We start from the raw sequence: 24,234 nt of genomic DNA, 5'->3' as shown, positions 1-24,234 counted from the left end.
CAATGACTCTCAAGATGCTCATATAGGATTGTCAAGATTTCTCTCTTGTACATTTCCAAGTATATTTAATTCAGCTGAAGGAGCCAGAAGAACAGCCCCAGAGAGCGAGAGGGCAGGTATAACAGGTCACAGCAGGGCAAGATTCTACACCCACAAGTACATCTCAGTTTTCACTGGAATGGCCCCAGAGGCAAGTTGAGTCTCTGTGACCCATTAAGTCCTTGGCTGTTGAAGAGGCCGAGCACTGCTAATTGTGGTGGTGGTTGTGTACTGGACACATAGTCCACTAAGAGCTGGATGGAGACAAACCACTCAGTATAGCAAAGAAAATGACAGCTGGATATGACTCAGACACTTGCCCTGGGCCCTCCTGCAAAGATGAATAGCTATGTCAACCCAATCCTGTCTGCGCAGCACTGGAGGTTCCCTAGCCCACTCCCTGCTTGCCCCCGTGGCTAGGTAGTTCAACACAAACAGACCAGTCACAACTGTGCAGCCAGGGCTGGTGCCCAGGAGAGAAATGATTTTCAGAAACCAGGTGAGAAAATAACTTGTTACCAGGCTACAGCTTCATGCCGAGAAAAGAGCAGGGTTGGGGAGTTGCAGGTCTCAGCAGCGAGCCCCCTGGCCTTGCTCTGCCCAAGCAGCCTGGGTAACAGAGGTTAGGGACTTGCTGTCACTATTTCTGCAGAGCTATGACACTTAGGTCAGGATAATCAGCACAACAAAACCCTCTGCTAACTCCTACCACAGGCTCCCAGTCTGTATTTGGGTCACGGTGCAAGAGAAATAAGGAGCTTACAGAGCCTAATTGTCATCAGTGTGCAGCGAAAGAGCGGGTGAAGGGGGGAAAGTGCAGACTGAGCATTAGGCCCGTTCCCACTCCGAGCAGCTGCAAGCTGCACCCACTGCTCTGGGGACATGGGAACTTTGAAAAAGATTAAATGCTTCAACGACATTAATAACCACCAGCCTGTCAGGGAAAGAGACTAACGGTCAACTTCTTGACCCACACCAGGCACATAAGCAGGTTCCTAGACAGAGCCACAGCAACATCTCCACCCCACACCCTTAGTGTGGCTGTGCTTCATCACCATGCCAGGCACAGATACAGCTGAACTGTGAGCTTCCGCCAGAGCTACGGTTACACCCAGCAGCTGCCAGGGTGTCAGGCTCTGACCCAGGACAGCCCAGGACCTGCCCAGGTCTGAATGTCGCATGGTGTCTAGGGTTCAATCCCCTGTGGCATGCAAGACTGGCATGCAAGTCTGTGCTCTATCAGTGGCAGGCTGCAATTCAGTGAAATGCTATTGCTTGGTTCCTCTCTTTTCAGTTTGTAATACAGTTGCTTTTGCAGGCTGGAGGCTGCCTGTCTCCCTCCCACAGGGCTGTGGTCACTAACCACATGTAATGTGGGCCCCAGCACCACCATTCGCTCTCAGGCTGGGAGATTTCAAACAGCCTATGTGAGATCTGAACTGTCATAGAAAAAACAGCCTCTCCCCAAAGGGAAAGACAAGGTGCTGCCTGCAAAATCAGTCCCCAGCACAGAGGTCTCTCCCCCTCAGGCAAGACCTAGCAGGAGATGGGTAAAAAGCATCTGGAGTACAAAGTGATTTCTCCATGGAGCCAGAACCTGGGGGCAGCCCACTGCCACTCTTAGACTGAGAGGCAATGTCACAGCCACCTGCAGAACTGGAACACAGCCTTACGATGAATGCATGAGGATGATTTCCTTGATCTCTTAAAGAAGTGGAGGCCAGGACATGTAGACTGGGAGTGTTGAAGAGATGCTGGCAGCCTTTGCAGCAGAGGTTTGCCTGCTCTGCTGCATTTCCTTGTAGCAACGAACGACCAGCCCTGCACCTCCGGGCCTCTCCCTCTATTTCCAGCGTCTGCTCCCAAAAACCTAGGAGTCAGTGGGATTCTGTGAGTGAATGACTAGTGACACAGAGAGGAAGAAAACAACTGATGCAGAAAAGTGCCTATTATGATGACGCACTTGTGACCTGGTCATGCCATTTTCTGGTTACATCAGCTCCTTGCAAAACCCAACTCTACCAGTCTTCAAGCCTTCAACCCTCTGCAATAAGAGATGTACAATCTCAGATCCTATAGCAACACTAGTGGAACAGAAAAGGCAACATCTGCTCTGCTAGCCGGAACTGGGCCTAGGCAGGAAAAGGCCCAGCTATAGGTATTCCAACAATTAATGCTGATTGGCATTTGCTTTCCCAGTTAGTGTCTCCAATGGAAGGGGAACAAGTGCTCATGGAAACAGGATATTCTGGGTGCAGAGTGCATTGCTAAACCCTGCCATTCACAAGTACAACCCACACATAACAGCTGCTCTGATGGGAGTGGAGCATGGACTGAATCAGTGAGATCTCCACAAACGGAGGAACCTCGCATGATTGCCATGCAAATTGAACAGCATAATCTGGAAAACACCTTCAGAAGCAGAGGGCTCTGCTAATACATCAAGAAAAAAACATCATGAGGGCTCAGTGGAAAGTTGCAAGGGAACTAAGAGGTCTTCAAAGGGCAGGTGCAGCACGAGCGCCAGCACGGCTTTCAGAGACGCTGGTACACCCGTCACATACCCAGGAAGGATTTCTCAGGGCTCCTGGAGTGTAATCCTCTCCGCAAAGGAGAGATCTGATATTAAACAGGCACAGCACTTGATTTAATCTCAAAGATACACACAGAACATCTTCCACTTTCCACAGGAATGCCGGCCTGAGCATCTATCCTTTGAGAAGGAACTGATCATAAGTGCAGAGATAGCACAGCACCACAGTGAATGGGAAACAAAACCTCAACAGGAGTCACATGCCCAGCTAGATGGAACCAGGCCATTCAGACATGACAAGAAAGCAGCTGGAATGCCTATCCCAATTCCATGCACTGTAGATAAAAGTTGCCAGGTCCATTCTCTCCAGCACAAGAACAATGTCTGCTATTTCATCCCCTAATGCTGGAGGCAACACAGCTGGGGCCACTGGAGGGAGCCATATCCTTTTCCAAGACTCCCTTTGGATCAGGACTCGACCTCCCTCATTGGGATAACAAACAGAACTGGATGTCCCTGCAGGACAGGACAGGACACCAAGCAAGATATCCTCACCTCGCCACAGTCCCCTCTTTTAGACCTTCCTGTGGAATCACCGGAAGGAATTAAAACTCACCTGAGAATTCAATTAGAGAAGCATTTAGAAAAGCCCAGTGCAGACCACAGCCATGGACCAGTTCAGAGAGAGAGAGAGAGAGAGAGAGAGAGAGAGAGAACGCTGGATAAAAGCACCCCCCTCTCACTCTCTGCTTAAGATGCCGCCTCAGCACACCACTGTCCTGTTGCCATGGGCTGCCACTGCCTGTGTGTTAATGTTCTCCCATTTATGGTAGGGTTTTGTCTTAACCCTTCCCTGTCTCTCACTGGAGAAGGCAAACACCCGGCTCCTTCCTACCACTTCAGCTTGGGTCTCTGCTGTTCACAACATCATTTTAACATTGTGAAAATATGTCCCAGAGGGAGCTCTGACATGCTTCTGGTGTCACAAGCTCAGAGCAGTCTGCAGGCTGAGCCCTGCTCCGTCAGCAGGATCTTTTTATCTGAGCTGGGTAGGTCAGAGAATTTAGGGACCATGAACCTTGCCAGAAGCAGGGATGCACATTGTTCCATGGCTGGGACATACCAGGGCATGCAGGAAATACCGACATATCACTTGCCTTTTGAGAGCAACAGAATAATGATGCTTCAGGCCCAGGCATATCTGAGAGAAGACAGCCCAGGCTGGCTGGGAAGGAAGCTACATAACCAGTTCTGAGGCTGTTGAGGGTAGTATCCATAACAACTCTGCCTAGCCAAATGGTCTCCAGCCTTTCTCCTGAGTAATTAGGCTGCTATGTGTATTATGTGATTATCATGCACATTGTGTAGAGAGTTGTCACTTTGGATGGGCTATCACCAGCAGGAGAGTGAATTTGTGTGGGGGGGTGGAGGGTGAGAAAACCTGGATTTGTGCTGGAAATGGCCCAACTTGATGATCACTTTAGATAAGCTATTACCAGCAGGACAGTGGGGTGGGAGGAGGTATTGTTTCATATTCTCTGTGTGTATATAAAGTCTGCTGCAGTTTCCACGGTATGCATCCGATGAAGTGAGCTGTAGCTCACGAAAGCTCATGCTCAAATAAATTGGTTAGTCTCTAAGGTGCCACAAGTACTCCTTTTCTTTTTGCGAATACAGACTAACACGGCTGTTACTCTGAAATAGGCTGCTACTGGCACCTTTATGGTCCCATCTGTCCTGCTCCTCTCAATGCAAAAGCCTCTCCTGAAGCAGAGGCTCAGAAAGAAACGCTGTTATTGTTAGCCAGAGAACCCAGCACAGATCCGGGCATTTCCATGTGGGCACCCTGAACAAGGGATGACCAGACAGCTAATAGCACACAGAAGAATGAAGGTGCACACCCTTAAGATCCCTGGGACAGTGGGACTGCCCCTTCTTCCCTAACAAAGCATGAAGTTTCAGTCCCTTGCATAAGCTGATTTCTTGTGACCAATAGAGAGGGCTGGGAATACTGAAAATTAACTGGTGCAAACTCTGTGCATAGTTTACAGTGTGTTAATCACAATTACCGGTGTTTTGGCAATACAGACACACTGAGAAAAGTGCTCTGCTCACAAGTCTCATTTCCTGACAGTGAAACAGATTCCAGAACTCAGGACCAAATTCCTAATGGCAGGAGGATGCTAAAGTGCCCAGTGCCCAACTCAAAACTACCAAAAATGAGCGTCTCTCTAAAGTGTGACAGCTGAATGTCCAGATCCACACTGCATTCAGCCTTAAGCCCTCTGTCAGACATTTTAATCTTGGTTATTTCAGAGGAAGAAGGAAATCTATTCCATGAGCAAGTGCTACACATAAGGGGAGTGCCCTTCCTGACCACTGTAACAAGGGGCTGATGCCTTGAATACTGGATTCCCTTAAAGTCTAGTAAACTGCAATGATAGTAAGGGTGAGGAATGAAATATAGACCCAAGAAAACCTGCTGAGGCGGGGGAACTCTGCACCTCCAACCAGAGAAATCCATTACAGAGCTCTCCTCATCCTGCTTAGAACCCATCAAGACAGAGTCTCAGCCTCACTTCTTGTGTCTCCGAACAGCTTCAAGAAGCCTCATCTGTCAGAGAGTCACAATGCAGCAGCAGCCAGAGTCAGACACAAGAGCAAATTATCAACTTAGCCTTTATCTACATTTACTGTGATTAGGGTACAAGGAGCAGCACCACCCCACAGGTCCCCAGAGATAATACATGGTTTCCAGAACAACTCCAAGCCTGTGGGACCTAACATGCAGGTTCTCATCCACAAAGGTCAGTGATAGGCAGGGATGAAAACTTCCCACAACTGACATGGGATCCTTATTTCCTGCTCTCCAATCAATACCTAACCAGGCCCCAGAAGTCTGGGAAATCCTAGTCATAGGAAGCGAGTGCTAAAAAACACCTGAGGCCCATTGGGTTCCCCCAGTCTAGTGTTAGGGTTACTGAGGGTAGGACTCTCCTGGCTAGAGTCAGGGTTACTAAGCGCAGGGATTCCTGGGCTAGGGTTAGGCCTGGGGCCTGTTGCAGACCTCAGCCTGGGCTCCCTGAACAAATAACTACTGCTCCCATAAACAAACAACCAGACCAACCCCACTTTGACCAACTTGGGCCAGTATTAAATGCACAGCAAGAGAGGTAGAGCAGGTTCAAGGAAGGTTTCCTCAACTGTCTAAATCTGTAGCATGCAAGTCCTATAACTATTATATCTGCAATTAATTTAACTGGAATGTATCCTGACCATGAAACATGCTTATATGAATACAAGAGAGAAGGACAAACAGAAGACAAGCTGAAAAGAGCTGGAATTTGTAGGGAACTGACTTTCCTAATATTTCTAGCCACCTCCCCACATCTCCTGGTTTCACTATAGCTGGAAAAGAGATTTGTGTTTGAATAATATTCCTCCTTCCTCTTCTGCCATTCCTTGCAGGGAAATCACAATCCTGTGTTTGGGACCTCGTTACCAGTTGCCACGGAAAGATGGCATCTCCAGGATTCACAGGCTGTGAGGGAAGAAACTCATACTGGGATGTAGAGAGAAACAGAATTTATTATGTGCAAGAGCTGTGGAGCAAAATTCTGGGTAAGACTGTGAGGTGCCCAGGTTGGGGTTTCCTATAAGTCTCTGGCCCCTTTTCTCGTCCTGTGAGGAATGTGGGTCATTCTGGAAGTGGAAGTGCAGATTAAGATGAAACGATTCAACAGGAAGGGGAAATTCTCAGGGTTATAAATAGATCATGCTCTACAATTAGGCAGCACTACAGAGGTCACTGCAGAGCTCCCAGAGACAGCTGAGCCATATCTGCATTTTGGGCTAAGGATGCTTTCAGTAAATCCGCACTTTAAAAATACATCAGCAGAAATTATATTAAACTATTTCCCCTTTTATAAGAGACACATGTACAAAACTAAAACAAAGCTCAGGAACACGACTCCTTATGTACAGTTGTGTATATAGTGGATTCAACTTATTCAAAGCCTTTGAACAGTCCCGCTGCAGACTGTACAGGGACACCCAAGGAAGACAGACAAGCATCAAAGGTGAAATGACCAGACATGGAGCATGAGAAGAATCCCAGCAGTTTATGAAATAGTCAGTGGAAGGTTTGTACAGGTATAACAACATGCTACACAGACACATCACTCAAGAGATCCACAAAAACCAACGATGCAGCAGAAGAAGCTTTCTAACGCAGGAGAAACAAAGCTCAATATACTGGCAATACTTTGGATCAACACCTAAATACAGGGATTGCTTAATGCAGGTGGTCTTCCAAACAGGCTTCACTATATGGCTTAACAAAAACCAACCCCACAGGTGAGAGATGGTGTATTTTAAATTGGAATGAAATTTTGCAGAGTTAGGGGAAGTTCAGCTATACCTAGTAAGATCTCAGTTTTGAAACTCTTGGAAAGCAGCATGTGTGATTATTACTATCAGACAGTTAGCAGTCTCTTACAACGCACTCCGCGACTGCACGATGATTTACAAATTTCTTGTGTGGAGATAAGAGCCTCGTCAAAACTAATTAAAGATCAATTTACTATGTGCAGGTACCTCACTGGAGAAATGTCTTCAAATAAAGCAGTGAGGGAAGGGGAGGCTAAAGTGGAGAGGCAATCAGCAGAGAAGCTCACAATACTCTGTTCAAAAAGCTTCTGCTCTGGGAAGGAGCAAATCTAGAAGACTGCTACACTCCAAATAGAATTAATTCTCCTATTCAAAAGCTCCATTTCCTTTGCTTTATGAAGAGAGAGCTGAATGTGTTGCACACAGAATAAAAATGAAGAGGAAGAAAAGAGCAACACAAGAAAATAAACTGCATGGCTGAAACCCCTAAACAATGAATAGCTCCAGCTTCTGAAAATCCTTGGATGCGGTATAACTTACTAGGAGATTCTCAGAAAGTCCCCAGTTGGCACTACCAACAGCCAACAAGCTCCCCACAACAAAGGGGTGAGGACATGTCTAGTAGGGAAACTCATGGCAGATTGTTCTCTTGTCCAGAGTAGGGGCAGGGAAAAACAAAGTAGCTGAAGAAAGCCTATGCTGCACTACAGTCCCACCTTAGGGCTTTTTTCCAGTATCCCATATCTTCTCCCTCACCTCAATCCAGAAAGAAACAAAGAGAAACTTACCTCTTCTCTAGAGAACTCATCTCATACATGTCCTAGACTTAGCTTCCTCTGCGTCCCTCTACCTCCTAGCACCCTTATAACTTTCTCAGAGAGGCTGCGTATTATAACTGCCAGAAGTTTGCACTGGACATCTTTCTCAAATGACACTTGACTATAATAAGTCTATACTCGGATGTATTTGTTTTAACCTGCCTCTTGCAAGATGATTGGATAGAAAATACTTCATACGAAAGATGTAGATACCTAGTCACAGATAAAAAGGGAGGAGAGTTAGAAAAAGAAAGAGAACAATACAAACCAGACAGATGGGCAAGGAGAGAAATGCTGTAGGATGAGTCAGCAGAACCTGGAGTTTGGTACAAAATTCATCTTAAAAAGCTGCCTCCCAAAAACTTCTCTGAGCAAGTGTTGTGCATAGTACAGCTTCAGGGATGCACAATAATGATGTACGGTACCAAATCTACTTAATCAATCGCCATATTTAAAAGAACTGTGGATTTTTAGCCGGAAGCATACTCCACAGGCAAGGGATATAGCTATCATCCACCTCAAAAGCAGTCTAAATACTCTGCTGATTGAGAAGGCAGGTTAATGCTCAGAACAAATTAATACTGACCAACTAGACTGAAGCTGCTTCTCCAGGGAGCTGAACTGTCAAAAGAAGAATTTTAAATGTATTTGCAAATTAACAAGAAGTCAGACTCAGGACTGTACAGTTGGGATAATGTGTGTGACCTGTGCCATGTGTATGCTGAGGTGACAGGGGATAGGCTGCAGTCCCAGAAAACAAAAATATCAAATCTAATCAAGATAATCAAAGAGCGTTTAACAACAGTAGTTCATTTGCCCTGAGCAGCAGTCACAGCCTGCAAGTATTCCTCAAATGGTAAAACGCGATATTTAGGCCCATGGATAAATCTGGTGCTCCAGACTTTTAAAACTTTAAAATGGAGTCATAATGGCATTATCAAATGAGATTACCAAAGTGACTCCCTGCAAAGACTTGGACACTATCAGCAAAACATTGGGTTTACTCTGGATGGCTTTAATAAAATTATGCACCAACAATTGCTTAATGCTACACAAACTACAAGACAAAGACAGATGTGTATCTTGATAATCTGACTGTGAGGTGATGTATAACTGAATATTGTCTGCATATTTATAGAAAGGTAGCTTGCATATTTCCATATAATGGGGATTAAGCAGGAACATGTCAACACAACCCCAAGTGAGAATCTGAAACAGGTGCCTGAGAGACACCACCACAGAATAAAGCAGATTCTGAGCTCCAATGACTTTGTGAAAGAACAGGAAACATTTAGACAACAAAGATTCAGATCAAGCCAGGGACAGCCTGAAGGACCAAGAATTGACTTCTGTCTAAAGAAGAGAATGTCATGGGTCACTGTGTCCAATGCTGCTCAGAGATCTTACTAACAGCAATTGTTATCAATGGTGCATGATAAACTTCTAGCAGTGCAGATTCTGTATTATGTGGTTTTCAATAGCTCTGTTGGAGCTTTCCACATAAATCAAGCAGGCCCAGGCTGGCATGCAGGAGCTCTGAACTCTCTCAAGCACTTTCTCAATAGGATACACAGCTTAGAATTGGCAAAGAATTGACAGAATGGCTGTTCTAAAGCCAAAGGAAGAAACAATACCAAATAACTGAACCACACAATGAGGCAATTTGCAAAAGAAACTAAGGATGGTGCAGAGTGTGTGCGCACACGTGCAAGAAAACCTGGAAAAGCATATGTCAGGTAGGACAAACTCAGGCTCATTGTGAGATAAGAATTCCAGCCACACCACTGCAGGCTGTGATCACATTGGATCTTACAAGATAAATAGGATTCGGCTTGTTTGGTATTTTGATGAGAGATCTCCAAGAAACATCTAGACGTGGCAGGAAGTGGTGGTGCTGGTGGGAGCTATCTTCCCTCTGGTCCACTCAAGAGGTGCCGTGAGTGCATTCTTAGAGAGAAAAGACCAAAGCTCTGGTGTCCTGTCCCAATCCTAACTTCAGTAACTACTTTCTAGCTACACACACACACATCAACCCAATTCCTTGTAAAGTTTTGATGAGTGGTGCTGTGAAACTGGTACCATGCCCTCCCCCACATGTGGATCCATTTCTGGTTTGTGATCCATGGGGTTGGACAGTGCTACACTTAAGGTTACTAACACCAAGGAAAGCACAGACCCAGCACAGGGCAAGGTGGGGCCCAAAGGGTTATTCTCTGGCACTGCATAGAGGCAAGCTCAGCCAGCAAGGTCCAGGCAGCACTGAGTGAACACTGCCACAAGCAATGCCCACACCGATGCTGGGGCTCCCTCAACCCACCTGGCACCCAGCCTTCCGCAAGGCCCCCAGGCCCCAGTTTCCGTCTTGCAGCTGCCTTGAAGTACCCAGCTCCCCTCATGGTAGCTGGTTAAACCCAGCAGGCTCCCTGTGCTGAGGCACTTTGCTATAAACAAAATAGACACCCCCACCCCCTATCCCGGGCACTGCCTCCCGCCCCCAGCCACCCTGTCCCACAACCCCCAGCTGGCCCAGGCACCAGCCCCCCACCAGCCCCCAACCCCGGCACCAGCCCAGGCACCGGCCCCCAACCGCAGCACCAGCCCCCCAACATCCCCCATCCCGGGCAGTGCCTCCGGCCCCCAGCCACCCTGTCCCACGGCCCCCAGCTGACCCAGGCACCAGCCCCCCCACCAGCCCACAGCCCCCCAACATCCCCCATCCTGGGCAGTGCCTCCGGCCCCCAGCCACCCTGTCCCACGGCCCCCAGCTGGCCCAGACACCAGCCCCCCCCACCAGCCCACAGCCCCCCAACATCCCCCATCCCTGGCAGTGCCTCCGGCCCCCAGCCACCCTGTCCCACGGCCCCCAGCTGACCCAGGCACCAGCCCCCCCACCAGCCCCCCAACATCCCCCATCCCGGGCAGTGCCTCCGGCCCCCAGCTGGCCCAGGCACCAGCCCACAGCCCCCCAACATCCCCCATCCCGGGCAGTGCCTCCGGCCCCCAGCCACCCTGTCCCACGGCCCCCAGCTGGCCCAGACACCAGCCCCCCCCACCAGCCCACAGCCCCCCAACATCCCCCATCCCTGGCAGTGCCTCCGGCCCCCAGCCACCCTGTCCCACGGCCCCCAGCTGACCCAGGCACCAGCCCCCCCACCAGCCCCCCAACATCCCCCATCCCGGGCAGTGCCTCCGGCCCCCAGCTGGCCCAGGCACCAGCCCACAGCCCCCCAACATCCCCCATCCCGGGCAGTGCCTCCGGCCCCCAGCCACCCTGTCCCACGGCCCCCAGCTGGCCCAGACACCAGCCCCCCCACCAGCCCACAGCCCCCCAACATCCCCCATCCCTGGCAGTGCCTCCGGCCCCCAGCCACCCTGTCCCACGGCCCCCAGCTGGCCCAGACACCAGCCCCCCCACCAGCCCACAGCCCCCCAACATCCCCCATCCCTGGCAGTGCCTCCGGCCCCCAGCCACCCTGTCCCACGGCCCCCAGCTGACCCAGGCACCAGCCCCCCCACCAGCCCACAGCCCCCCAACATCCCCCATCCCTGGCAGTGCCTCCGGCCCCCAGCCACCCTGTCCCACGGCCCCCAGCTGACCCAGGCACCAGCCCCCCCACCAGCCCCCAGCCCCCCAACATCCCCCATCCCGGGCAGTGCCTCCGGCCCCCAGCTGGCCCAGGCACCAGCCCACAGCCCCCCAACATCCCCCATCCCTGGCAGTGCCTCCGGCCCCCAGCCACCCTGTCCCACGGCCCCCAGCTGACCCAGGCACCAGCCCCCCCACCAGCCCCCAGCCCCCCAACATCCCCCATCCCGGGCAGTGCCTCCGGCCCCCAGCTGGCCCAGGCACCAGCCCACAGCCCCCCAACATCCCCCATCCCGGGCAGTGCCTCCGGCCCCCAGCCACCCTGTCCCACGGCCCCCAGCTGGCCCAGGCACCAGCCCCCCCACCAGCCCCCAGCCCCCCAACATCCCCCATCCCGGGCAGTGCCTCCGGCCCCCAGCTGGCCCAGGCACCAGCCCCCCCACCAGCCCACAGCCCCCCAACATCCCCCATCCCGGGCAGTGCCTCCGGCCCCCAGCCACCCTGTCCCACGGCCCCCAGCTGGCCCAGGCACCAGCCCCCCATCCCGGCCACCACCCCCCGCTCCCAACGGCCCTCCCGCCCCAGTGTCCCCGCTCCCCCCCTCTCACCCGAGCCGGCGGCTCCCAGTCCCCGTCGCGACCCGCCTCCAGGCGCGCAGACCCGCCCCCAAGGCGGCGACCAGCCCCATTGCAGCCTCTGCTCGTCACGCAGCCCCCTGTGCCTCCCATTGGACAGGAGGCCTGTCTGTCACTCAGACGAACGGGGAGGCTCGTAACCCAGCCGTTCATCGCTCTGCTGACAAGCGGGTCCCGCCCGCCCCCGTTGCCCGCCGCGGGCTAAGGCCCGGCCTGTGACTGACCCCCCGGGGATGGGGCCGGTGGCGGGCTGGGGGCATGGGGCATGCTGAGCGGGCACGGTGGGGAGGGGGCGCCGCTGAGCGGGGGGTGCATAGGCCGGGGCGGGGAATAAGTGAGCCGGCTGGATGGCAGCGGGGGGCAGAGGAATGCGAGGCCGGAGCGAAGGAGGGGGAGGCTGGATGAGAAAGAGAAGCAGGGTGGTGCATTGCAGTCATTAAGGCGAAAGCATGGATGACGATTTGGCATCTGACGGGAGGGACAGAGACTCGTGCAGCTGTTGGTGGTACTGGGTGATTTTGTCTCTGTAGCCAGTGGGGTAGTCAGAAACAGCCAGGAGTCCAGATACCCTCTGAGGCTGTGATCTAACATAGTGATCTGGGGCTGGTACCTTCAGTGAGGTGTGATGTTACGTGCCTCCCTTTAGCCACCAGTATCAGAACAACATCAGAACGGTCAGACTGGGTCAGACCAAAGGTCCATCTAGCCCAGTATCCTGTCTGATGACAGGGGCCAATGCCAGGACAGGTGCCCAGAGGGAATGACCAGGTGATCCATCAAGTGATCCATCTCCTGTTGCCCATTCCTGGCTTCTGGCAAACAGAGGCTAGGGACACTGTTCCTGCCCATCCTGGCTAATAGCCATTGATGGATCTATCCTCCATGAATTTATCTAGTTCTTTTTTGAACCCTGGTATAGTCTTGGCCTTCACAACATCCTCTGGCAAAGAGTTCCACAGGTTGACTGTGCATTGTGTGAAGAAATACTTCCTTTTGTTTGTTTTAAACCTGCTGACTATTAATTTAATTTGGTGACCCCTAAGTTTTTGTGTTTGAGGAGTAAATAACACTTCCTTGTTTACTTTCTCCACAACAGTCATGATTTTATAGACCTCCATCATATCCCCCCCAGCCATCTCTTTTCCAAGCTGAAATGTCCCAGTCTTATTAATCTCTCCTCGTATGGAAGCTGTTCCATGTCCCTAATCATTTTTAGGGAGCCTGCTGGGTTTAACCAGCTACCATCTCTGTACCTTTTCCAATTCTAATATCTTTTTCGAGATGGGGCGACCACATCTGCACACAGTATTCAAGATGTGAGTGTACCATGGATTTATATAGAAGCAATACATTTTCTGTCTTATTATCTATCCCTTTCTTAAAGATTCCCAACATTCTGTTTGCTTTTTTGACTGCTGCTGCACATTGTGTGGATGTTTTCAGACAACTATCCACAATGGCACCAAGATCTCTTTCTTGAGTGGTAACAGCTAATTTCGACCCCATCATTTTATATGTATAGTTGGGATTATGTTTTCCAATGTGCACTACTTTGCATTTATCAACATTTAATTTCATTCGCCATTTTGTTGGTCAGGTCACCCAGTTTTGTGAGATCTCTTTGTAACTCTTCACAGTCTGCTTTGAACTTTTCACCAGTCTCCTACATCGTCTCTTAGTTTGGCTTCAGCCAGCTATTCTACACTGAGACTGAGCTTCTGCAAGCACCAGGATAGTTGGGAAACGATAATGTTTGTATTAAACATAAAGGAGCTCTAAAGCTGGGTGTTATCTTCATATTGCCGTCATTGGAGCATCTCTTGTCTCCTAGACTCAATTTACTGTTCCTGGGATTCAGAGGAGTGGGTGATCTCCATGAACCACTGTAGACTGGCTAGTCCTAGCAGCAAGAAGTGCTGCTTTGTACAGTTTGGTGCAGGCATTCAGATTGGAAAACCAATTAATATTCCAGAATAATTCAGGAGGGAGTGATTTAACAGCTCCTAAAACAGGGACGTAGCATCTCTTGACCACTTCCACAATGTAGACATGTCAAAAATTCTGTCTGATTTATTTACTACAAATATCATGCACATTTTAAATATATTTAAAAATGTAAGAGGAACTTTTCTTTCAGAAAGGCCAGTGCCAACTTCCTTCAAACAACCGTTTGTTATGTTAAGCTGTTGCTCAAGAAATTGTTTCTTAGCTCTGGCTTTCTTGATGGTTATTACATTGTCTTAAACGTTTTCTTTGGTAAGGGTTCAGAGGTTTGTGGCACAGCACCTTTGGTGTCAATAGGTATCTCTGGTTTCATAGTAGCAGCCGTGTTAGTCTGTATTTGCAAAAAGAAAAGGAGTACTAGTGGCACCTTAGAGATTAACCAATTTATTTGAACGTAAGCTTTTGTGAGCTACAGCTCACGACTGAAGGCATCTGATGAAGTGAGCTGTAGCTCACGAAAGCTTACACTCAAATAAATTTATTAGTCTCTAAGGTGCCACAAGCCCTCCTTTTCTTTTTGTGACTAGGTATCTCTGTGTTCCCTAGTTCCTTTAGCTTCTGCTGTGATGCCTACAAGAAAATAGCTTAGTAGGGCACCTACCTGTCTAGGTCAGCACTCAGGAGTGGGCTAGCCATCCTTCCAGAGAGCAGAGGTGAAACCCGCGGGAAGCAGCAGAACCCTAGATGAGGGAAGGCCAGGGGACTGGATTGTGTGTATGGGGCGGGCAGGCAAATGCAGCATGTTTAATCTAAACACTAAAGCTAGACGATCAGGCCGCTCCCAAAACCACCCGTCACCGTTCTGCAGGCCGTGTCCCTCGCGGCCTTTGCCTGGGGCAGGCCCGGTGAGGGAAGCGCCAGGGTTGCTCAGGCACCGCCAGCGTCCAGTAATAAACGACCCTTTCAGCCCGCCCCCGAGACCCCGGCCCCCGCGGCTGGCGAGGCTCGGGCCGGCGCCGGAGGGGCCAGGGAGGGAACAGGCTGTGGCGGCCGGCAGCACCACCGCCCCCGTTCTTTTCCGTGAAACCCCACCGGAAACACCTCCGATCCCCGCGGCCGGAGGGAAGGGGGAACACTTTGTGCGCGGGCCGTGCCGGCACTTCCGGTCTGGTCCAAACAGCAGGGAGGGACCGGAAGTGTAGGGGGCACAGTTATTGCACGGACACTTCCGGGTCAGGTGACTTTTCCGCTGTGAGCAGGCGGTCGGCGAGGCTGCGGCGGGAGAAATTGGTGGGGTGCTGGTGTTGGAAAAGCCGCAGCCATGGTGAGGCCCCGGGTGTAACGCGGCGGCGGGAGGAGGGGGGGGCCGGGCCCCGGGTGTAACGCGGCGGCGGGAGGAGGGGGGGGCCGGGCCCCGGGTGTATCGCGGCGGCGGGAGGAGGGGGGGGGCCGGGCCCCGGGTGTATCGCGGCGGCGGGAGGAGGGGGGGGCCGGGCCCCGGGTGTATCGCGGCGGCGGGAGGAGGGGGGGGGCCGGGCCCCGGGTGTATCGCGGCGGCGGGAGGAGGGGGGGGCCGGGCCCCGGGTGTATCGCGGCGGCGGGAGGAGGGGGGGCCGGGCCCCGGCTGTAACGCGGCGGCGGGAGGAGGGGGGGGGGCCGGGCCCCGGGTGTATCGCGGCGGCGGGAGGAGGGGGGGGCCGGGCCCCGGGTGTATCGCGGCGGCGGGAGGAGGGGGGGGCCGGGCCCCGGGTGTATCGCGGCGGCGGGAGGAGGGGGGGGGGCCGGGCCCCGGGTGTATCGCGGCGGCGGGAGGAGGGGGGGGGCCGGGCCCCGGGTGTATCGCGGCGGCGGGAGGAGGGGGGGCCGGGCCCCGGCTGTAACGCGGCGGCGGGAGGAGCGGGGGGGCCGGGCCCCGGCTGTAACGCGGCGGCTCCTCTTGTAGACTGTGGGGAAGAGCAGCAAGATGCTGCAACACATCGATTATCGCATGAGGTGCATCCTGCAGGATGGACGTGTCTTCATCGGCACTTTCAAGGCCTTCGACAAGCACATGAACCTGATCCTGTGTGATTGCGATGAGTTCCGCAAGATCAAGTGAGCAGGGGTTGTCAGGGTGTGGGCGGAGGGGAGAGAATGCATCACATGGGTGGCTGTCCTGTGTATTCTCATTGAAGGATTCTCATTGAAGGATTGAAGAGTAACAAAGCGAAATGAGAATGAGTGGGATTGAGTTCCAGGGAAAGACTGAAGGGGCTAAGCACCGCTGTCTGGCAGAGGTTGAGCGATAGTTTGTGAATATCTGAAAGGTGTAACCTCCAATATGGAAGGGGCCCTATTAGGGTAGGTAATGGGGTTATAACTCAGTTTCTCCCCACTGCTCCATTGAAAATACTTAGCAGAACATATGGAAAAACATCCTGACTTTGAGCTATATCCAGTTTAGGTGGGAGCTCCACACTTCAAAATAAATAGAATGCTTATGTAACTGATGTTATTGTGGTGAGTCTGTGCCTTTCTAGGGATGGGAGGTTATCCCTACTAGCCTAAAAGTAGGAGTTTCTAGTAGTTGTAGTAGATTTATATCCTTCTAGATTAGCCACTAGTGGAGCAACCACTCTGCTAATGTGGGTTACAACTAGACGAGTGTACACTAGGTAACAATCTTGTCCTGGCCCTGGAAAGTTGGACTGACTGGATCTTGTAGTAGAGCTCTTCATCTCTGCTTTCTGAATCATCTGCCTGCTTCATGACCTGGTGCTTCTGTTATGGACTCAGCAAGCTGGTTGACTTGGTGGGTGTGGTTTTTGAGATGAGGGTCGCACCTCTGGTTCTGATTATTTCCATGTTTCTCTATACCCACTTTATTCCTGCAGCTCTAGCGGAGGAGTTAGAATGCAGTGGCTGCAGCATTAAGTGTTGTTAGTTTGAAAAACATGGGTGAATTGGTTTGGTTGCTGTGTTGATAGAATTCTAATAACCTCTATGGATTTCGGGAGGTGTGCATTCATGTTGTCTTCCCCACTTCTGATTCAAGCAGGTAAAACAAGCAAGGGAAACAATTTTATGGAGTCTGTACCCTCTCTCCAGTAACAGCTTTGGTGTGTTCTTGGGATGGGGGGGAACATCACCAGTTTTGGAATAGTGGGATGAGGTATCTGTCACAGACTTGAACAGCGGTGTTCAGAGGAATGCTTTTCTGTAAAAACTTACTTCTCTCTCTCTGTTTCTCTCTCTCAGACCCAAGAATTCAAAGCAGCCAGAGCGGGAAGAGAAACGGGTCCTGGGTCTGGTATTGCTGCGAGGAGAGAACCTGGTGTCTATGACAGTTGAGGGGCCACCTCCAAAAGATGTAAGGAGGATGGGTGCAGAACCAAAGGGGTCAGACAAATCCAGTGTCCATTGCCAACAGGGTTTAAATGGCTAGTCATTAGCTCTACTCTTTCCTGGCACTAGCCTGTGTCTGGATCCAGGGAATTTCACTGTGCAAAGTCTAACTTGTTCTGTAGCAGCTCACACCCATTAGAGATGAAGTGCTTGGGGGTCTGAAACATCTTGCTGAACTGAAATCACTGATTGCTTGTATTTCCCTATGTTTCAGACTGGCATTGCCCGGGTGCCTCTAGCTGGAGCTGCAGGAGGACCTGGAGTTGGGAGGGCAGCTGGACGAGGAGTGCCAGCTGGTGCTCCCATGCCACAGGCGCCAGCAGGGTTAGCTGGTCCTGTCAGAGGAGTGGGAGGACCATCCCAACAGGTGAAATGCTGTGGTTCAGTAGAAGAAAGGACTTAACTCTTGATTACTGTATTTTGAATAGATTTCAATCTCTTGGCTCTGTGTGGATCAAGTGTTTGTGCTAGGCAACAGCAATCCAAAAATAGATTGAACTGGGGTCCTGGGACTAGCATGTTGCATAGCAGACTCCTCGGCATGTCTGTAGCTCATGCACTGATAGGGAACGGTTTGAAGGAAAGGTGCAGCTTCCTGTATAAAACCCACTTAGTATAATTCTACACTGAATTCCCCGCACAGTAGTATGTTAAGGGTGTGCAGCCCTGTCTTGTAACGAGGGCTCATACATGAAATGGAAAATGGGGTAAAAGTCCTAAGGCATGAGAAATGAAGTTAAACCTTTCTTCTTATTGTCCCATTTGCTATAAAAGCAACACTTTGTGCAGTATTTGTGAATTTTCTTTCTGTTCACAGGTGATGACGCCTCAGGGCCGTGGAACAGTTGCTGCTGCTGCTGCTGCAGCCACAGCTAGTATAGCCGGAGCTCCTACCCAATACACACCAGGCCGTGGTGGTCCTCCCCCTCCAATGGGCAGAGGAGCACCTCCTCCAGGTAAAGAACAGCTTTGCTTGTGGTCTAGGACAAGAGGAGGACCATAAGGTGTGGCTGGATTGATGATGACTTTTGACTTTATCTGAACCCAATGAAGAATTGGTATTAAGCAGGATTACTCTGAGGTCCAGCCAGTAGTGAGTTGTGGCTACATTCAACATGGAACTGTAGCAAACAGTAAGCAAAGAATCTGCTGGAGACAGTTGTTTGTTCCTCTTTGGGTTGGGAGTCTGCGCTTCAGTACTTATTATAAGGCCAATCTGTAGTGAAATGCTCATCCCTATCTTAGGTGTAGCAAGTGTCTGTACCAGTTCTGAAACTTGTCCTCTTCCTTTCATTGCAGGAATGATGGGACCACCTCCTGGCATGAGACCACCCATGGGTCCACCCATGGGAATGCCACCTGGCCGAGGTGCACCCATGGGAATGCCTCCCCCAGGGATGAGACCGCCTCCCCCAGGGATGAGAGGTGAGTGAGCCTTCTTGGTATGTGGGAAGGGTGGTATCCAGTTCTGGATAAGTGTGGGACTGTCACAATGTATAAACTTCAGTAGAGTATGGTGGAGCAGAACTACGTTCCCCCTGCTAGAACAGCTGAGAAACTGCCCTGTAAAACCATTCAGTGTCTCAAGAGGGGCCTCTAGGCCTTTTGAAGCAATGAACTGCACTGTTGCTGAATAGCGTTTTCTGCGTGACCTTGCTTCAGATGCTTTGTTGTTCTTTGTAGACTTTTCAACTGATGGCCTTTGTTCTTTTCCTTCCAGGTCCCCCTCCCCCTGGTATGCGCCCACCACGACCTTAAGATATTCTGTGCTGTTACTGTGGATTGTGTGGGAGCTAGAGTTAAGTGAATGGGCTCTGTTTTGCCCCCTGAACGGCCTAGGATTCATTATGTATATTTTTTTTTTTTCTATTTACTGGCTGTAAAATTTGCCCTTTTTAATAAAGTTAGAAAATTCTCCCTTGGGGATTACTTTTATTCCACCTGCAGGTGGCTTGAGGCTCTATGTGGAAGGTAGAAAAGCACTTAAAATGGTGGTGGCAGGAGCTACCTTCAGTCTTTGAAGGAGTAGCAGCAGGAGCAGCTAATGGGAGTTTTGCAAGGAAGTTCTCCAGCTGAAGGAGTAACTACATGACCATTGAAGTGAGTTTGTGTGCTTGCTGCCTGATTGAAGTATGTAGTGTGGTCTGATTTGGGATCCATCTGCTGAGCCTAGCAGCCTGCTAGGCAAGGCTGAGACCTTCTTAACGAGGCTTTGATCTCTATTCCCTTTAGCACCCATTAATCCTTAACTAGGGGACAGGGCTACTCAGAGAGAGCAGGGATTTAAAAAGCCAACTCCCAAGGGCTTGTCTACACTACTGCGCGGGGTCGATCTAAGATACACAACTTCAGCTACGTGAATAGCGTAGCTGAAGTCTATGTACTTAGATCTACTTACCGCGGTGTCTTTACTGCAGTAAGTCAACAGCTGATGCTCTCCTGTCGACTTCGCTTGTGCTCCTCGTTCTGGTGGAGTACCAGAGTCAATGGGAGAGCGCTCAGCAGTCGATTTATCACATCTGCTGGATCGATTGCTGCCTTCTGAGCTGGCGAGTAGTATAGACGAGCCCTAAGTGAGCAGAGGAGCTAGCTAACAGTTTTGCAAAAGAATGTAAGAGCTAGATGCACCTAATTAACATTCTTTAAACTTAGACCAATAAACTCCCTCCCACCCCCCCAAAAAAGTTACAGAAGTAAAAAGAATGCACACAGAAGTCCAGCAGCAGAGTGGGGACTGTTCTGTTTACTGCAGTGAATACAGCATGTGTGATTACCTGCCTTGTGGCCAGGTGGCGTGTGTCCATTTAGGGCAAGGAACTCATAGCCCTCAGAGACCATGTAAAGGCTCTAGAGACCAGTGTGACTGAACTGGAGGAGCTAAGGGAGACAGAGGCACATAACTGAGACTTTCCTAGACACACAGTGGTCCTACCCCCAGTCTGACAGCCTCTGTGCTATTGAAGAGGATGAAAGTCTTGGTGAAGGAGAACATCAGAGTAGAGGGAAATTATCTTGTAGCTGGGACCCTCCTTCCAGATGCCATGGGTGTCTCCTCACACTGAAATTCCTCCCTGGGGGAGGGAATCCCATTTATTAGAAAAAGCCAGGTAATAGCAATGGGAGACTTGATCACTAGAAATGTAGACAGCTGGGTTTGTGCTGAGACTGAGCATCACATGGTGAATTGCCTGCTGGTTGCAAACATTGCAGATCTCTTGAGACATCTAGACAGGCGTATATGAAGTGCTGGGGAGAAGCCAGTAGTCATAGTACAAATAGTTACCAATGAAATAAGGAAAGGTAGGAGAGAGGTCCTGGCAGCAAAATGTAAGGAGCTAGGAACAATATTGAAGTCCAGGACCTTCATGGTAGCATTTTCTGATATGCTGCCAGTTACTGCCTGGCTAAGACAATGGTGTAGAGAAGAGGGGTTTAGGTTCATTAGGAACTGGGGAATCTTTTGGAAAGTAGAAGCCTCTAGAGCAGCAGTAGTCTATTTTTGGTCAAGGTCCAGACTCCAGAGAAAAGTAAATAATAATCACAATAATGAGTAAATACAAAGATTTCAGGGTCCATTCAAAAGCATATGGCAGTCCGGATTTGGCCTACAGTCAGTCTAGAGGGTACCTGCTCTAGAGCAATGGTTCCCAACCATTACTCCTCCAGCTCCTAGGGCTCTTCCCTTGGCCTCTTGCAGGAAGGAAGGGGAGCTGACCTGTTGCTCATACAGGAGAAAGGGGAATTGGAGCTCTGATTGGTTGTTCCACCTGCGGCGGAGATGGGCCAGTGAGGCAAACAGCCAATCAGAAAGCAACATGCCCACTTTGTTCTCACACTGCTTCAAAAAAAATTCTGTAGCACACCTGTTTGGGTCAGATGCACACAGGCTCGGAAACACTACTGTAGAAGGAGGATGGGTTCCACCAAACCAAAATGGAACCAGATTGCTGGCAACTAAAATAAAAAGATTGCAGATAAGCTTCTAAACTAAGGGCTGGGGAAAGCTGACATTTACAGAGGAGCACGTGGTTTGGGCAGAAACATTGGTTAGGAGAGGATCTATTAATGGGGATTCTCTATATCCTAATAAGGAGGTAAGGATGAAAGTTGATAAGCCTTAGGTAGGAGCAGAAAAGAAACATGCAAATGCAAGGGTACCATTCAACTAAATCACAATGGCAGACAGCCAAAAAGTGACACAGTGTACATATGCTTATATATAAATGCTAGAAGTATAAATACTAAGATGGGTGAACTTGAGTGCCTGATATTCAGTGAAGATATTGATAAAATCTGCATCACAGAAACTTGGTAAAACAATGATCACCCATGGGACGAAGTAATAGCAGGGTAGAAAATATTACAGGAATGTCAGAAGGGTGTGCTGGTGGGATAGTGGCACAAGAAGTGAAAAAACATCAAGTTAAATATATTGAAAATCAAATAGTACTATAGAATCTTTAGGGTAGTGGTCTCTAACCTTTTTGAAGCACAAGATCACTTTTTGAATTTAAGTGCAACCCAGGATCTACCTCAAAGAAAATGTAGAAATAACAATCACACAAACCCAACACCCTTGCCCTGCTGCTTCCCTGAGGCTCTGTCCAGCTCACTTTATTCTCCCCCTCTCCCTTACTTTCACCAACCTGGGACAGGGGGTTGGGGTGCAGGGCTGGGGTTCAGATTCCAGCTGGGCACTGTTTACCTCAGGTGGCTCCCAGGTGGTGGTGCAGCAGGACTAAGGCTGTCTCCCTGCCTGCTCTGGGAAGTGGCCAGCATGTCCAGCAGCAGCTCTGAGGGGGTGTGGTGGTGGGGGGAGGTGGCTCCACACACTGCTGGCCCCCCCCAGGCATTTCCCCTGCAGCTCCAATTGGCCACAATTCCGTTCCTGGCCACTGGGCGTTGCAGGGCCCATGCATGGAGACCCCGCCCCCAAGGAGTTCAAACATGAAATTACAGAACTAGTAACAGTGGTATGTAACCTTCATTTAACGCAGCTTCTGGGCCAGATGACTAGAGGCTAGCTAATGTGAGACCAATTTTTTTAAAAAGGCTCCAGAGGGGATCCTGGCAATTACAGGCTGGTAAACCTAACTTCAGTACCAGGCAAACTGGTTGAAACTATAGTAAAGAACAGAATTATCAGATGCATAGATAAACATTATTTGTTGAGGAAGAATCCACACAGCTTTTGTAAAGGGAAATGTATGCCTCAATCTACTAGAATTCTTTGAGGGGGTTAACTAACGTGGACAAGGGTGCTCCACTGGATGTATATGATAGAGGTCTATAAAATCATGAATGGAGTAGAGAAAGTGACTTAGGAATGTTATTTACCCCTTCATGTAACACAAGAACCAGGAATTGCCCAATGAAATTTATAGGTAGCAGGTTTAAAATGAACAAAAGGAAGTACTTCTTCACACGAGACACAGTCAACCTGTGGGACTCATTTCCAGGGAACCTTGGAAGACCAAATGTATAACTAGGTTAAAAGAATTAGATAAGTTCATGGAGGATAGGTCTCTGCATAGCTACTAGCCAGGATGGTTAGGGATGCAACCCTATGCGCTGGTGATCTTACCCTCTAAATGCCAGAAACTGGGAGTAGACAACAGGGGATGCATCACTCAATAGTTGCCCCGTTCTTTTCATTCCCTCTGAAGTACCTGGCATTGGCCATTGTTGAAAGACAGGATACTTGGCTGGATGGACCACTAGTCTGACCCAGCATGGCTCCTCTGATGTTAACCAAGAGGTGGGAGTCCCCCAGAATTTGCACTTACAGTCCTTTCTCCTGCCAGAGGCCTCCTAGAACAGTGGATTCTAGTATTCACCTTTTAGAGCTTTTCTTCAAAATGTCTGCAGCCTCAGGCAGCTATTACTGGTTTGGTTACACATGGCTCAGTTTTTAAACATAAAAGCAAGCTCTGTGTTTGCTGTAAGTAGGAGACTCCAGGAGCTGGGACTCAGCTGAATTATGAAGTCAGCAAATAACAATAGTTTGGCATCTGTCCCATTATGCCACTACAAACGGCCCTGTCTACATCTCAACATAGACAACTAAAAATGGAACTTGGCCTTCACTCCCAAATGAGTTTGACACCCCTGGTTTAAGTACATTTCACCTTTTCTGGACTGTGCTGCAGCAAGCTGTTCTAATCCAGTCATGTTCATCCTAATTTGTAGCTTCTGGTCAGGTTTTTGATTGAGACCCACATCTGTACTCTCCACTGTAGAATTGCTACCTGTCCTTTTGTTAAACTGGGTATTAGTAAGCTTGCCAGACCAAGGTCAACTGTTTCCTCTATCACGGGGCTCCCTCCCTTGTCAAGACCTAATGCACTGAGTAAGACCTCATACAGTAGGAGCAGGCAGAGTGGTGGCTTATATGTATTGGGACTAGTGCTAGAGTATTTTTTCCAGCATCTGCAGCCTTCTACAGCCATTGCATTAGGACAGCAAGGAAGAAAATAGCTGGAGTGAATATAGTCTGAATCTAGGCATATTTGTTCCTGCAGCATAGCACAACATAGGGCTACTTCCTTCTCACAAAGGGAGAGGCAGGCTATGCCCTCAGTGCTCATGCCTGTGCTACCTCTAGTAGACCTTTGGTCTAGAGAAACTGCTACTCCTTGTGACTGTTCAACTCTTCTCTGTTTTAGAGCAGGATTCCAAGGGCTAGATGTAGATACAGCCCTTTCTCCTCTATTTTCTCTCCCACTAACTTCCTGGCAGTATCAGCAAGTGGTGCCACCCTTCTTCAAGAAAAGTTGATGACTAGAGTTAAGTAACTATTTGTCCGCTTACTACATCTGTTCCTGTAATGTTACTATGTGAAAACTGCTGGAACTTATTGTATGATGCTTGCCTCCTTGCTCACTAATGTAGGTGTACAGCTCAAGA

The 24,234-nt window shown here is 50.0% G+C and overlaps 2 protein-coding genes across 7 annotated transcripts in view; one reads left to right on the top strand and one right to left on the bottom strand.

Annotated features, from left to right (window-relative positions):
• Positions 1 to 15,067, bottom strand: part of ELMO2 (engulfment and cell motility 2) — a 49,426-nt gene extending 34,359 nt beyond the window's left edge. For 3 of the 6 annotated variants that reach the window (XM_073326830.1, XM_073326835.1, XM_073326837.1), the window contains exon 1: positions 11,974 to 12,051. The gene's annotated coding sequence lies outside the window, so the exon portion shown is untranslated. Of the gene's footprint in view, positions 1 to 3,188; positions 3,212 to 10,096; positions 10,177 to 11,973; positions 12,052 to 14,605 lie in introns of those variants that run through there. The other 3 variants (XM_073326831.1, XM_073326832.2, XM_073326833.2) reach the window with 3 other exon arrangements.
• Positions 15,068 to 15,146: 79 nt separating this feature from the next.
• Positions 15,147 to 19,245, top strand: SNRPB (small nuclear ribonucleoprotein polypeptides B and B1). The gene is made up of 7 exons (XM_073326850.2): positions 15,147 to 15,268; positions 15,887 to 16,038; positions 17,182 to 17,293; positions 17,543 to 17,695; positions 18,146 to 18,284; positions 18,628 to 18,753; positions 19,049 to 19,245. Exons 1-7 carry the CDS (start codon positions 15,266 to 15,268, stop codon positions 19,084 to 19,086), a joined length of 723 nt encoding a protein of 240 aa, XP_073182951.1. The 5' UTR covers positions 15,147 to 15,265; the 3' UTR covers positions 19,087 to 19,245.
• The last annotated feature ends 4,989 nt before the right edge of the window (positions 19,246 to 24,234 follow it).

This window comes from Lepidochelys kempii, chromosome 13, assembly GCF_965140285.1.
Source record: "Lepidochelys kempii isolate rLepKem1 chromosome 13, rLepKem1.hap1, whole genome shotgun sequence".
Lineage (NCBI taxonomy): Eukaryota > Metazoa > Chordata > Testudines > Cheloniidae > Lepidochelys > Lepidochelys kempii.
The sequence above is the reverse complement of the archived record's forward strand: the minus strand, read 5'-3'. Positions and strand labels throughout refer to the sequence as shown.